The sequence below is a fragment of the Mytilus galloprovincialis genome, chromosome 13 (assembly GCF_965363235.1).
Source record: "Mytilus galloprovincialis chromosome 13, xbMytGall1.hap1.1, whole genome shotgun sequence".
NCBI lineage: Eukaryota > Metazoa > Mollusca > Bivalvia > Mytilida > Mytilidae > Mytilus > Mytilus galloprovincialis.
In genome coordinates this window covers 8,037,007-8,051,910 of record NC_134850.1, presented here as the reverse complement: position 1 = coordinate 8,051,910, position 14,904 = coordinate 8,037,007, and the positions used below count along the sequence as shown (strand labels likewise).

Below are 14,904 nucleotides of genomic sequence, written 5' to 3'. Positions count from 1 at the left end.
GCTGCCCCGAAATAAGTAATTTGAAGGAAATTTTGCAGATTTTGGTTATTATCTTGAATATTATTAAAGAAAGAGATAAACTGTAAACAGCAATAATGTTCAGCAAAAGATGATCTACAAATAAGTCAACATGACCAAAATTATCAGTTGACCCCTTAAGAGGTTATTGCCCTTTATTGTCAATTTTGACCAATTTTTCGTAAAGTTTTGTAATCTTTTACAAAAATCTTCTCCTCTGAAACTACTGGGCCAATTTTAACCAAACTTGGCCACAATCATTATTGGGGTACAGACCTTCTAAAATTCAAACTGACCATTATTCCGTGCGTTCATCGTGTACCGTGCGTGTTGTGTGCGTGCATCGTGCGTGTATCGTGCGTGTACCAATCGTGCATTCATCATTCATCGTTCCGTGTATTTTCCGTGTAACGTGCGTGCATCGTGTATTCTTAATCGTGTATCGTGCGTGTAGCGTGCGCTCATCAATCATTCATTCTTAACCGTGTATCGTGCGTGAATCGTGCGTGTATCAATCATTCATTCTTAACCGTGTATCGTGCGTTCGTCAATCTTCTTTCTTCTTTATAATTCAGCACTCCATCAACATACTGATGATAACGTGCCGGGCACTGATTTTACTATGCCGCGCGTGCGTGGGATATAAATTTTATTTACAGTGAATAATACAAAAATAAAAATATAAATTTCAACATAACTTCTTTTTCTTCTGTTTTTGTACTATACATTTTGGTTAAAACTAACTACATTGTGGAATTTATTTAAATGTTTAGATGTTTATTGAGAACAGATATTGGAATCTGTTCTCGGAAGCTTTCAAGAGTAGTACATTGAACTGCAGCTACTGGGAGAAGGTTCCATTGCAAGATTGTTCTAGGGTAGAATGAGTACTTGTATGAATCTTTAGTGGTTTGTATGGGCCTGAAGGAGTAAATATGTGAATGTTGACGTGTTCTTGTATCAGATTGTGTAAGTAGGTCTGTCGGATATATGGCAACAAGATGATGTATAATTTTGTAGAGGAAAATGATGCGGGTTCTAATTCGCCTTTTCTCAAGTGTTGCCCAATTTAGAGTTTGTAGCATTTCAGTGACTGAGCTGGTGTTATGGTATCTGTTGCAGGTGTACCTTGCTGCTCTGCGCTGGACCATCTCAAGTTGGTGTGTTTGAGATTTGGTGTGCGGGTCCCAGACGCAGCTGCTGTATTCTAGCTTTGGTCTTACAAGTGCAATGTATGCTTTTTCTTTGACTGTTTTTGAGTTGACTTTTAGATTCCTTTTAATAAAGTTCAGCTTTTGTGTGGCTGCAGCTGTGATATTGTTTACATGTTTGTTCCATTTTAAATCAGTTTGTATAGTAATTCCCAGATATTTTGTGGATGTTTCTTTTTGAAGTACATGTTGGTGGAGAGTATAGTCAAAATTTAATGGATTTTTCTTAGTTGTTATCTGAAGGACTGAGCACTTGTCTGGATGGAATGACATGAGCCAGTCCTTCTCCCATTTTGCAGCTGATGTGAGATCTTCTTGCAGTTTTTGTGTGTCTTCTTTGTTTTGTATTGTTTTATAAATTATGCTATCATCTGCAAATAATCTGAGGGTACTGTGTTTGATGTATTCGTTAAAGTCATTTATGTATACAAGGAAAAGGATCGGACCCAAAACTGTTCCTTGGGGAACACCAGATGTTACGTTTATTTTGTCTGACTGAACACCATCAATAATCACTGTTTGTGTCCGAGATGTGAGAAAATCTTCTATCCATTTTAGGGTGTTGTCATCAATGCCATATTGTTTCAGTTTGTAGAGAAGTCTTTTGTGAGGAACTTTGTCAAAGGCTTTGGCAAAGTCCATCACAATTATGTCGGTTTGGATGTTACTGTTGTTATTTTTTGCTAGTTCTTGGATGAATGATACTAGTTGGGTTTCGCATGATCTATTTGCTCGAAATCCGTGTTGAAGGTCGTACAAAATATTGTTATTTTCTAGATGGTCCATCATACTACTGGCTATTATGTGTTCCATGATCTTACAAAGTATGCATGTGAGAGATATGGGTCTATAATTTATTGCGTTGTGTTTATCACCTTTTTTAAAAACAGGACAGTCATTTGCATGTTTCCAATCTTTTGGGATTTTTCCTGTATCGAGCGATTTTTGGAAGATGTAGGTGATTGCAGTTGAAATGTCGCTACTAAGTTCTTTAAGTACTGTTCCGCAAATTTGATCTGGACCAGTTGCTTTATTAGGATTTATCTTGTCCAGTAATTTTATGACACCCTTCTTGGAGATGGTGATCTTGTTCATTTTTGGATAGTTCGATTTCCCTTTATCCGGAATAGGTTCACTTGTTGTTTCTTCAGAAAATGCTTTTTGAAACTGACTATTTAAGATGTTAGTTTTGTCAGATGTATTGTCAGTAAGTTTACCATCTTTTCTAAGTGCAGCAATGCCTGTATTGTCATTTTTCATACTTTTTATGTATGTAAACAAGTTCTTAGGTTGTTTTTTTCTGATGTTGTCATCTGGTTCATCTACTGGTAGGTCAAATATCATTTTTTCAATGTAATTCCAGTAGGCATTATGCATTTCTTTTTGTAATGTTCTTTTTAAGTATTTGTATTTTTTCATTTGCTCTGGACTGTTTTTGCTCTTTTTATGTAGTCTTTTAAGTTTGTTTATCATGATTTTTAATGTTTTATCAACCCAGGGTAGTTTTTTCTTGTTTGTGATTGTTTTCTGGGGGATGTTTCAATCGTGTATAATTGTGTATATCAGATAACGTACATTTGTCTAACGTTCATCTCTAATTGTGTAACGTTCATACATTGCGGTTTTTATATGATAGTCGGTTATAGAGCTCACCAAAGCTATATTTTTTCTCACGGTTAAAGTATATGTATATATATATATATATTTGTATGTTCCGACTTTAGATAAAATTTACAGTCATACTTACTTTCTTGTGAACACTTAATTAACTTCATCGTACATAACATTCATACAGATTCATGACTTTTTGTGTAAATATTTTATCATCTGTAAATATTTCGTGGTTATTCAGTGAATCTTGACTGGGACTGACACATTTTGATATAATGATACATGTTGTACGTACAAACAATAACATGATATTGACATTTCTACGACAGAAGAGTTAAAATTGGAACTTCTATTCAGCTGAGTGAAAATGGACTTAAAAATATACTGTTGGCCAACTGTTATTTACGGAAGCGTATAAGCGCCACACATTTTTTTTTAATTTTTCTTCCTATGTTTGCGTTATAACGCAAATATCTTTATTTAAATTATTCATTAAAGTTTTGTATATATGTCCGTCTGTCATTCATTTCGGATGTGATTTACTAGTAGATAAAAAAAAAGAAACATACATACAAGGCCAAATCATTATAATAAATATGCATAGGAATAATGGAATAATTGAAGTGCAATTATACATTAATTGAGACTGATTAGTGCATCAGAAAAGTATATAATTTAACAAGAAAATAGATAAAGTTTAGTATATAGTCATATTAAAATTGAAAGATCAAAAATAAAGTCATACAATTGTGAAACCTCCAAGTCAAATAGACATTTTTAATGATCTTTCTGCTTTAAAATGAATTATTAATAAGGAAACAATTTTTTTAAATCTCAGAATTTGATCAAGATTCTTTGATAGACAGTCATTGAATTTTCATTTCAATATAATGAAGTATTTTTAAGATGCTTGGGTAGCAATTTGAATAGAGAGAACATAATTTTATTAATAAAACATCTTCATTCTATACATTTATTGCCAAAGGGTAGCTTGTTTGAATGTAACCTACTTTACACAGTTCTCAAACGAGAGCTTACTTTGGAAGTATATTTATATTCGGTTATAGCTATATTAGCAGGGTTGATTTTTTTCTTGGGTATAACCTCAATTTACTCAATTTTTTTTGTACATGTAATATATACTAGTAGTAACTTGGAAATCGTTTTTGGGGACCTTTATAGTTTGTTGTTTAGTGTGAGCCAATGATCCGTGTTGAAGACCGTAATTCGGCATATGATGGTTTACTTTTACGAATAGTGACTTAGATGGAGAGTTTTCTTATTGTCACTCATACCACATCTTCTTATATTATTCTGCTCATTATTAGTCATTGATATGATCTAATTATTCAAGCAGTTTACTTTGCAATTACTACAAAGGTGATAAATTCTATTATATACAGCCTCCTCCATTAATAACTACTGTTTCCTTTGAATCTTGAATAAGAAATAAGATAAAACAAATGTTTGCGTTAAACGCAAAGGTTTGCGTTATAACACAAAAAGGTTTGCGTTATAACGCAAGGGTTTTCGTTATAACGCAAAGGTTTGCGTTTAACGCAAACATAGGAAGAAAAAAAAATGTGTGGCACTAATACGCTTCCGTAGTTATTTGTTAAAAATATTATGTCAATTAAAAACAAATGTGCTTTTGCAAAATTTAAATGTGGGGTAGCTCCACTAAAAAAAATAGAAACTGGAAAGTATGAAAGAAAAGAAGTCCACGAGATGACATGTGTTGTAGCTCTACTATTGAAGATGAACTTCATGTCATTCTATGTAGTTTTAAGACAAATATTATACATTTTAATGAGCATTTTAACCTATAATTATCAGATAGCGAAAATTTTATATTTTTATTTAATAACGGCAATGTTGCTGCTATAGTCGCCAAAAACATCAACAAAATTTTATCGAAAAGAAACTATACAAATCCTTGGTTTTAAATCCTAGGTTAGATGATAATTCTTCGCTTATTTGGCAAATTCATATGCTACTAAGATATTTTCAAATATTTAAGTTTTGATAAATATCATTATAAATATCATTTTTGTCTTAGTTTCTGATGGTCACATGCACGTTATGTTATTCCGTTGAGAAAATACAATATACAAGATTGTCGGGTAAATGTGGATTGCGGATTAAAATGTTAAATGCCAAACTTGAATTAACAAATTAAACTGAGGCGAATTAACATGAATATGTATATTCTCTTCAACAGTGTTTGAATTCTCTGTTCTGAATTTCATTTAAACAAAGCTAAAATGTTTTGTGGAAAATTGAATAAAAATAAACATTATATGTATTTGAAGGCATTATTTTAATAAAACAAATATAAGATTACGCAAATATATCATGTATTATTTTAAATTAAGGACTTTTAAAACTTGAAATTGGATTTACAAGTTAAAGATATAATCTTGTTTTTTTTCCTTTTTTTTTTTATAAAATCGTTAAATATATGGTATTATCATAACAAGTCTTTATTTGAATGGAATAAACATGGAACACTTTCACGGATTAATTTTTCATTGTGTTCATGGTTGCCTATCAATGACACCGTTTTTAATGTATGCCTAAAAGATTATTATCCGGAAAAATAATTAACAATAGTACGTTGTTACTGACTAGGTTGGTCCCCTCCGTAAAACATTCAGTATGCCTTCGGAATATACAAATATTAAGGTATGGTCAAGAATTTCAATAACGGCCGGGAAACAGACTAGTTGTTAACCTTCTATGATTATCAAAGAATGACGGATGTGTTTTTTTTCGGTACGTCTAAACACTGCTAAGGAGTCCTTAGTGCACGAAGGCTTTGACTATACAATGCCACTAAGGACTAAAAGGAGTGCTGTTATATGTATTATTTTTATATATCATGTTAGAGATTGATATTTTTTGCATAAATTTCAAATTTTCAGAAAAATAATCATAATTAAACGAGATGTTCGACATTATTGAGACACGTGCCGGTTTTTCTTTGATATGCCGAAAATCAATGAACCGATTGACACGTGCCAAATAACATAGCAACTGATTAAACAATGACGATCTTTTTTTATTTTAATTAATTTAAAACAATTGTATCGAAAAGGTTTATGCTTCAAATATTTATAATTAAATGTGTTGATAAAAAGGAAAAATAATTTTGCTGTTGTTTTATTTCTTTCCCAACAAAATTGTTTGCCATAGGAGCACGACCGACTTTGATGTGCGCCAACTTATAAGTAAGAGTGTGGTCAGTTTGTTAAAATGTTTATGTTAGATATACGAAGACAAAAGGAATATATATATTTATAAGTTTTTGGTTTTTATTTGAATTCCGACAAAGATACGTGTATATATATATATACAAATTGTTTCACTGAAATTTGAGTTAAATCCGAAAACCATCATAAGAAACAACTATGTTAAGTTTCATGAAATGGATAAGCGGTTCTCAAGTTACAGTGCGACATGCGGACGGACGGACGCCAGACATTGGTGTACCATAAAACGTCCCGTCAAAATATTGACGGGTGATAAAAAAAGCGTAGTGCGCCCGTATGTCAGAAAGAAATCTGATTTCAATTGTATGTTTTTTTTTGTCGAGTCTTCGACTTTAGTCGAAAAAGCGAGACTAAGCGATCCTACATTCCGTCGGCGTCAGTGGCGTCTACAAACATTCACTCTGTGGTTAAAGTTTTTGAAATTTTAATGAACGTTTCTTAAACTATCCTTGATTTCTATTAAACTTGGACAGAAGCTTCTTTATAATCATAAGATAGTATCAAGAATTTTTTAAACATTTATCAGATTCATAAACTGTCCTGGGTTTTTACCAAACTTGGACAGAAGCTTTTTTCAATCAAAAGCTAGTATCAACAGGAATATTTTATTGATTTAGATTTCCTCATTTTTGTTGAGCATGCGATTAACAGAAAGAATAGGCGAGACACTGGGTTTCGCGGAACCTTTACGATTTTTTTTAACAAATTGTCTGTTTAACATATTGTATGAGATAATTTATGAAATAATGACTGTGGTATGTTCATTACTCACTGTTGAAGGCCGTGGGGTGACTTATGGTGAAAACTTCTGTGTCATTTTATTTCTTGCGATGAGTTGTCTCATTTCCAATCATACCACATCTTTTTCTTGTTATCAAAACTTCAACACGTATGTTCAAAAACTTAAAGAACGATTGTACGCATATGTATTGAAACCTTATAACCAGCTTCAACATGTTCATGTGTGGACAAGTATCATTTGCAAATCTATAAAACACGTATTCAAAATGGCGATTAACTGGAAACAATAAAGTATTATAATACCAGAATTTGAAAACGCTCCACGAACAAGTCAAGCTGACGACGGACGACGACGGAGTGATACCAATATACGAACGCAAAATGTGTATGCGGTCTTTTAAAAACCGAAATTAGATATATTACTCTGTTGACAAATTTATTATTTACTTGAAATATTTACAAAATACATTTGAGAAAATACTTCTTCGTTCTGAAATTTTTTTCCAACAACTATTCATTTATCAGTATCCAACTTTACCGATCTTGTCGATTAAACGTTAAAGACATCAGATAGGAGGATTCCCGTGTAATCAGTTATGTAATTTGACACGTGTAAGACGGTTCATTGATTTTCGGCATATCAAAGAAAAACAGGCACGTGTCTTGATAATGTTGAATATCTTGTGTATTTATTATTATTTTTCTATAAAATTTGAAATTTATGCATCAAATATCGATATATACTATAATATGAAAAGAAATTACATGTACAATGTAACATAATCCCATCTAGTCCTTAGTGGCATGTTATAAGTTCTTAGTGCACTAAGGACTCCTTTAGACGCACCCGTGTTTTTTTTTACCATGGGGTGTTTTTTGTTCTGTTACTGAGGAGATTTTTTTGTCCTTTATGAATCCATATAACAAAGACTCCATTAAAGATAAATTTTGTTTCATAGAAAAATCGGTAGTTTTTATCCTTTTTTTTGTTCATTTTTATCGGATATAATAGAGTGAAAAATACAAACAATTAATTGAAGTTTCGTATGCATCTATCAAGACCAAGCAATTTTTGACTAGTATAAAGATCTATAAAGGGTTGCCTTTGTTTTATAGCTCAAAACGGTATTAATACATTGGGTTGAATAATGAAATGGTAGCTCAGCACACTTCGGCGCAGACCAGTAGACTTTGGCGCAATGGAGTGCGATGGTTTATAAAACGCGGGATACCTTAATTAAAGTCTACATATGTGCAATTATTATGAGCAGTATATTTGTTTCAATGTCCGTATATAAAGCATTTACTACAGTGTTATTGCCTATGGATGTTAAAGTTCAACTTGCTGCGTTCTTATTGAGAGATCGTCCTATTTGATGTTTTGCAAGTATAAATTATTCTTGCTTCTACATGTATCGTTACTTAATTTGTTCCTCTAATGAGATCCTCATTTACCATTATATAATCGTAAGAATAGTTTGTGGACCCGTATGTATTAAGGGAATGATACTCAATCGTACGTATAAAACCAAATCTTTGTGTATTTCCTGTTTGACAGTCCTACATGCATATTGAATTTTACTCACAACTCAGTAAGTTGATACCAGCGCGGGGTACATGTATGCTTATGTACCTCTTATTCTAAATGTCAGGTAACTTTCTTGAGTTTATGTTCATATGTTGGATTGCTGTCTGATTGACGAATACCCGTCATTTTATATATTTAGATTTTTTTAAATTTGTTTTTTTAGGGATGCACCCAGTTGCACCTTTTCATTTAAGATATATTTCCGTGACGTAACCTCGAAATATTAGTCAGATCACTAAAAACAATAAGGGAAATGAAACTTTTTCTCGCATGTTGCACTTTGGGTAATAGTTCTCTTCGACAAAATACTGCCTTGAACTCAATTTTGGTATAAATATAAAGAAGTCACAATTTGGTTCTGAAATGGATATTTTTGTAAACACCAAAAGCTAGGTAGCATATCCCTTAATTGATATAGGCTCTTAAATTCGGCAATGTTTAGAGACATGTACAGTGCTAGGGCTGTTAGCAAGTCAAGGTCGCTAAATTCTCATTATCCGTTTAGAGATTTTCTGAAAATACAATGGCTTTTGCCTCATTCGAAACTAAAACATTAGCAAATATAACTGGTGGCCTTCGGCTGTCAATTGTTCTTTACGGGTTTTTATCTCTTTGACATATTCTTGATTTTCATTCTTAGTTTTAAAATAACTAAAAATACTATTTACAATTGTCAGTACAAAATACATTTAAGGAGTCAGTGCGTTGATACATGTTATATTCTACTGAATTTACTATATCCGTTATTATTACGTAATATATATATTATATAAGTCCTGTGTCCAGGTGGAATAACGGGCCGTAATAACAATGTGTGATTTGTATGTCAGGTGAAAGTGACAACGGGTGGTATGTATACCAAAATGTTCATCATCTTCCATTATACATGAGGGTGTGAATGGGGGTTTTATAGAAGAAAATAGACAAAAAATAAAGAATACAAAAAATAACCAGACAAATAGAAAAGAAAATGATGAGGTACTAGAAATATGGACTAAAGAATGATCGACAAAAGGTAAAACGAATTATAAAACAAATTGCCTAAAATTATAGAATACAGAAATAATGACTCCCCATTCAGACCTCATGATCTGACATTTAAAGCTTTAGGACATTTATGGGCATGCGATACAGTTTTAGACCGACAGTGATTTTTCACAAAATCAATTTGTACATGTGTATATGCGCTAAAAGATATATCTTCATGTGCTTAATTTAAAAGACAAATGGGTTTGAATTATTCGACATTTACTTAATATTTCGGTTTCTTTGACATTTCTGTCCTTTGAGCAGACGCCCTTAACATTTTATGTTTCAAAATATAAAGATATGCAGATTTCGGTAAAAAGATAAGGAATATCTTTGTTACAAAATTGGGTTCTTACTACATTTGTGTAACAATTCTTTGTTAATAATTGATTTTTGTTAAAAGAAATTGATTTAGAAAAACAGTATTTTTGTTGAACATTTATCTAGTTAAAAAAGTCGTTAATTTCTTCATAATAGTTGGAACAAAAATCTCCATACGGTATCAAGCCAAATTTCTAAAAAGAAGGAACATATGCTCTTAAGCTAATGGTTAAATCCCGAAAAAAATGTGAAATGCTAAAAGTTTTTAGAAGAAAGAATTTAATGCTATTTTAGATTAATTCTGCGAATTGTTTTTGTCTGCAAAAACATCAAACAGAGAGATAAAGAGAATCACAACTAATTGAATAAAATGGAGGATTGAAATGGAGAATGTGTCAAAGAGACAACAATCCAACCAAAGAGCAGAAAATGGTGCGTCTAAACACGACTAAGGACTCCTAAGTGCACTAATATGTTATAATATGCTACTAAGGACTAAAAGAGTGATGTGCAATGTAAACCAATTTCTTATCTAGATCAAGATTGATATTTTAATGCATATATTCAAATTTAATCAATAAAAGATCACAAATAATAATTGAACAATGCCTGTGCCGGTTTTCGTTCATTTTTCCGAAAATCACTGAACTATAAGACACGTGTCAAATTACATAACTGATAACACTATTACCTTAAAAAATGAAAAAAAATAATTATTTGGAGAAGAAAATAACCCAGACATTTAGATATATTTACCATAAAAATATGTTTTTAAATTTTTAAAAAATCATTTAATATTCATCGGTTTATGATTTAATGAAAAAATATAGAAAATTGTTAAGCTGTTTTTTTTTTTGAAAATGAAAATACATAGATCATTCATTTATTGCAATCAATTATATCAAACATGTAGTTGAAATAATTTCTAGAACCAGTCACTCTCTGTAGATATAATGCGTCGGACATTGTATGCATAAAAATAAAATTTAGATTTTTAACTGTATGAAATAAAATTAGTAAGGGTCTCGCGGAACCGTGACAATGTCTCGCCTTCGTTTGCCGTAAACTTGAACTCTCAGGCTGAACAAAATCAAGACACTATATTTTGATTGTTAGGAGCTTCTGCCCAAGTTCACAAATATTTCCGATGCCTAAAAAATAGCCTACTTTAATTAAGTTATTTGAATATGAGCTGGCAAAATAGCATATTATCTATTATGCTGGTATCGGCAAAACAGCTATAAGTATTGCCTTTAATGAAAATGCATATCAATTTTAAATACTATTCTAAATAAAATAGCTTTGAGAATCGTGTAAAAAGCGTCCGTTGTTCAGTCGTCAATGAATCATTCAACGTGCGTGTATAGTGCGTGCGTGTATCCTGCGTGTATCGTGTATTTATCATTCATCGTGCATCGTGCGTGTATCGTGCGTTCATCATTCATCATTCATTTTGCGTTAATCCTCCGTGTAACGCTCATCGCTCATCGTGCGTGTATCGTGTATCGTGCGTGTACCGTGCGTGTATCGTGCGTGCGTGTATCGTGCGTGTGGTCAGTTTGAATTTTAGAAGGTCTGTATCTAAATTAAAAAATATGTGTGGCGTGACCCGGCCAACCAACCAAGATGGTCGCCATGGCTAAAAATATAACATAGGGGTGAAATGTATATTTTGGTTTATATCTCTGAAACCAAAGCATTTAGAGCAAATCTGACTGGGTAAAATTGTTCATAAAGTGGGAATCTATCTGTTTTAAAATTTTTAAATGAATCGGACAACCGGTTGTTAGATTGCTGCCCCGAAATAAGTAATTTGAAGGAAATTTTGCAGATTTTGGTTATTATCTTGAATATTATTAAAGAAAGAGATAAACTGTAAACAGCAATAATGTTCAGCAAAAGATGATCTACAAATAAGTCAACATGACCAAAATTATCAGTTGACCCCTTAAGAGGTTATTGCCCTTTATTGTCAATTTTGACCAATTTTTCGTAAAGTTTTGTAATCTTTTACAAAAATCTTCTCCTCTGAAACTACTGGGCCAATTTTAACCAAACTTGGCCACAATCATTATTGGTGTATCTAAATTAAAAAATATGGTGGCGTGACCCGGCCAACCAACCAAGATGGTCGCCATGGCTAAAAATATAACATAGGGGTGAAATGTATATATTTGGTTTATATCTCTGAAACCAAAGCATTTAGAGCAAATCTGACGAGGTTAAATTGTTAATCAGGTCAAGATCTATCTACCCTGAAATTTTCAGACAAATCGGACAACCTGTTGTTGGGTTGCTGCCCCTGAATTAGTAATTTAAAAAAAATTTGGCGGATTTTGATTATTATCTTTAATATTATTATATATAGAGATAAACTATAAACAGCAATCATGTTCAGCAAAATAAGATCTACAAATAAGTCAACATGACCAAAATTGTCAATTGACCCCTCAAAGAGTTATTACCCTTTATAGTCAATTGTTAACAATTTTCATAAATTTTTGTAAATTTTTAGGAAATATTTTCCACTGTAATTACTGGACCAAGTTCATTATAGAGAGAGATAAGTGAAGCAACAAGAATATTCAGTAAAGAAAGATCTACAAACACATTACAATCACCAAAACACCATTTTGCCATGAATTTATCTGTGTCCATTGTTAATATGCACATAGAACAAGGTGAGCGACACAGGCCCTTGAGAGCCTCTAGTTTTACGTAAATAAGGCCGTTAGTTTTCTCGTTTGAATTGTTTTACATTGTCTTATCGGGGCCTTTTATAGCTGACTATGCGGTATGGGCTTTGCTCATTGTTGAAGGCCGTACGGTGACCTATAGTTGATAATTTCTGTGTCATTTTGGTCTTTTGTGGATAGTTGTCTCATTGGCAATCATACCACATCTTCTTTTTTATATTCATACATTTTGTACATACTTGGTCCATGTTCGCATGTATTTCCAGTATAACCATTATGACACATGCATGTGTATCCATCATTATTGTTTATACATTTGCCTCCATTTTGGCACCGATTCAGCATGCAATAGTTGTATACGGGCTGATGAGTTCCTATTTATTGAATATAAAAATTGGAAAACAAACATTACATCATTCACTACAATTATAAATAATTTAATTTTGGATGTAACGCGTCTCCTGATTGGCTGACGTTATTTTGTTATGAGGCCATAGACATAATTTAGTCATGTGACCGTGACGTCATCAACGTTTTTGATGGTTTTCTACGGTTTAAAATGGAATTTAGAATTAAATTATAAGAAATGACTAATATTTTTTATGTTATTTCTTCATAGACAGCAAAAATATTACAGTCATTCCTTAAGTATTTTGACATTTGTTTGAAAATCTTAAGACGTATTCAATCGGTAAAGGTTACAATATCTGAAAACTGAAATAAGCTTTGGAAATTTGCCTTTCATTGTTTTAGATTTTCGAGCGTCTTTGATGAGTTTGGTGTAGACAAAAACGTAAAAATCGCCTGAGGATTTTTAACATTAACGTAGTAAACCATGTATATGGAAACCAATCCAAATTACGGATTAAAAAAAATCAAAAGAGTAAGTAGAATTCCTGCAGGTACTTAAAACAATAGTTTTGTTGGGATTCGTGTGGCTTTTGATGTTGTGTCGTTGTTCTCCTCTTATATTTAATGAGTTTCCCTCAGTTTTAGTTTGTTACCGAGATTTTGTTTTTTGTCCATAGCTTTACGAGTTTTGAACAGTGGTATACTACTGTTGCCCTTATTTATCAGTCCTAGTTTTCTATGTTGTACTTTGTGTACTTTTTTTTTCTCTTTTTCATTTTTATGCTATATAAAGGCAACAGTAGTATACCGCTGTTCAAACTCATAAATCCATGGACAAAAAACAAAATCGGGGTAACAAACTAGAACTGAGGGAAACGCACCAAACATAAGAGGTGAACAACGACACAACACTACAATGTAACACACACAGAAACGGACCAAGCATCAGACAAAATCCCACGAAAATAACATAGCCATTTCATTATATTTTCTACCGATTTGTTTGTTCCACCGTGATATCTTTCTCTTTCTATTAATGGTAGAATGATTTTCGTGAATCAGGAGAAGGTTGAAAAAAATCTCCGATATGCATTTTGTTTATTCTTAAGTTTTCTATGATGGGTCATGTGTGCTGTTGTTTGTTTGTCTTTTTCATTCTTAGCCATGGCGTTGTCAGTTTGTTTTAGATTTATGAGTTTGACTGTCCCTTTGGTATCTTTCGTTCCTCTTTACTTTGACAACATTTATATTTGTCTGCAGACAAAATCTCTTACCACAACAATCAAGGATTCCACAGTGACCTCGGTCCTTTTTTACCCATATTTGACCAGCAGCCTAGCAAATAAATTACATGTATTACAAAATCAATACATTTTTCTACTCACCATGTTTTCAAGTAAACAGTGGACAGAATATTGCGGAAAGAAAAAAAAACCAAACAATAAAAAATATTTTATACTCATATAATATATAGCACTTTCAAAATTACGCCATTGATGCAACAGAAATAATAGTAAATTATCAAAACCACAGAACTCCGCGGAAAATTCTAAACGGAAAGTCCATCAGCAAATAGCAAAAAAGAAAAGCCAAAAATACGAATGGATTACAACTGTCTTATTCCTTACTTGGTACAGGCATTTCTGTTTTGTTTAAAATGATGGATTAAACTTGTTTTCACAACTAGAGAAACCTCTCACTTGTATGACAGTCGCATGCAATTTCACTGTTTTGACAAGTTTAACATGTTAACTGGCATTCTTGTTCTGAGTCTGATTTTACACGAAGAATATGAGTTTAGTCTTATTTTACCTCTATAATAACAGGTAAAAGTGTCAAAAATAGGGGTACATCAGTCAATATTGTATTATAATCTTAACCATTATAAAAATAAAGAAATATATAAACAAAGAAAAACAAAAAATGCATATGACAACGCAGAACAGTCAAAATGATAGAGAAAAACACAACAATGTACCATAAACTGATCATAGATACCCGGATTAACATTTCATATTTGCGCCAGACGTGCGTTTCGTCTACAAACAAACTCATCAGAGACGCTC

General features: G+C 32.3%; 1 protein-coding gene across 1 annotated transcript in view; it reads right to left on the bottom strand.

Annotated features, from left to right (window-relative positions):
* Positions 1 to 14,904, bottom strand: part of LOC143057386 (uncharacterized) — a 36,807-nt gene that overhangs the window by 14,459 nt on the left and 7,444 nt on the right. Inside the window, exons 3-4 of the mRNA XM_076230691.1 lie at positions 14,113 to 14,173; positions 12,727 to 12,861 (exon numbers count right to left, since the gene is read on the bottom strand). Of these exons, the coding sequence (XP_076086806.1) occupies positions 12,727 to 12,861; positions 14,113 to 14,173 (196 nt within the window). The remainder of the gene's footprint in view (positions 1 to 12,726; positions 12,862 to 14,112; positions 14,174 to 14,904) is intronic.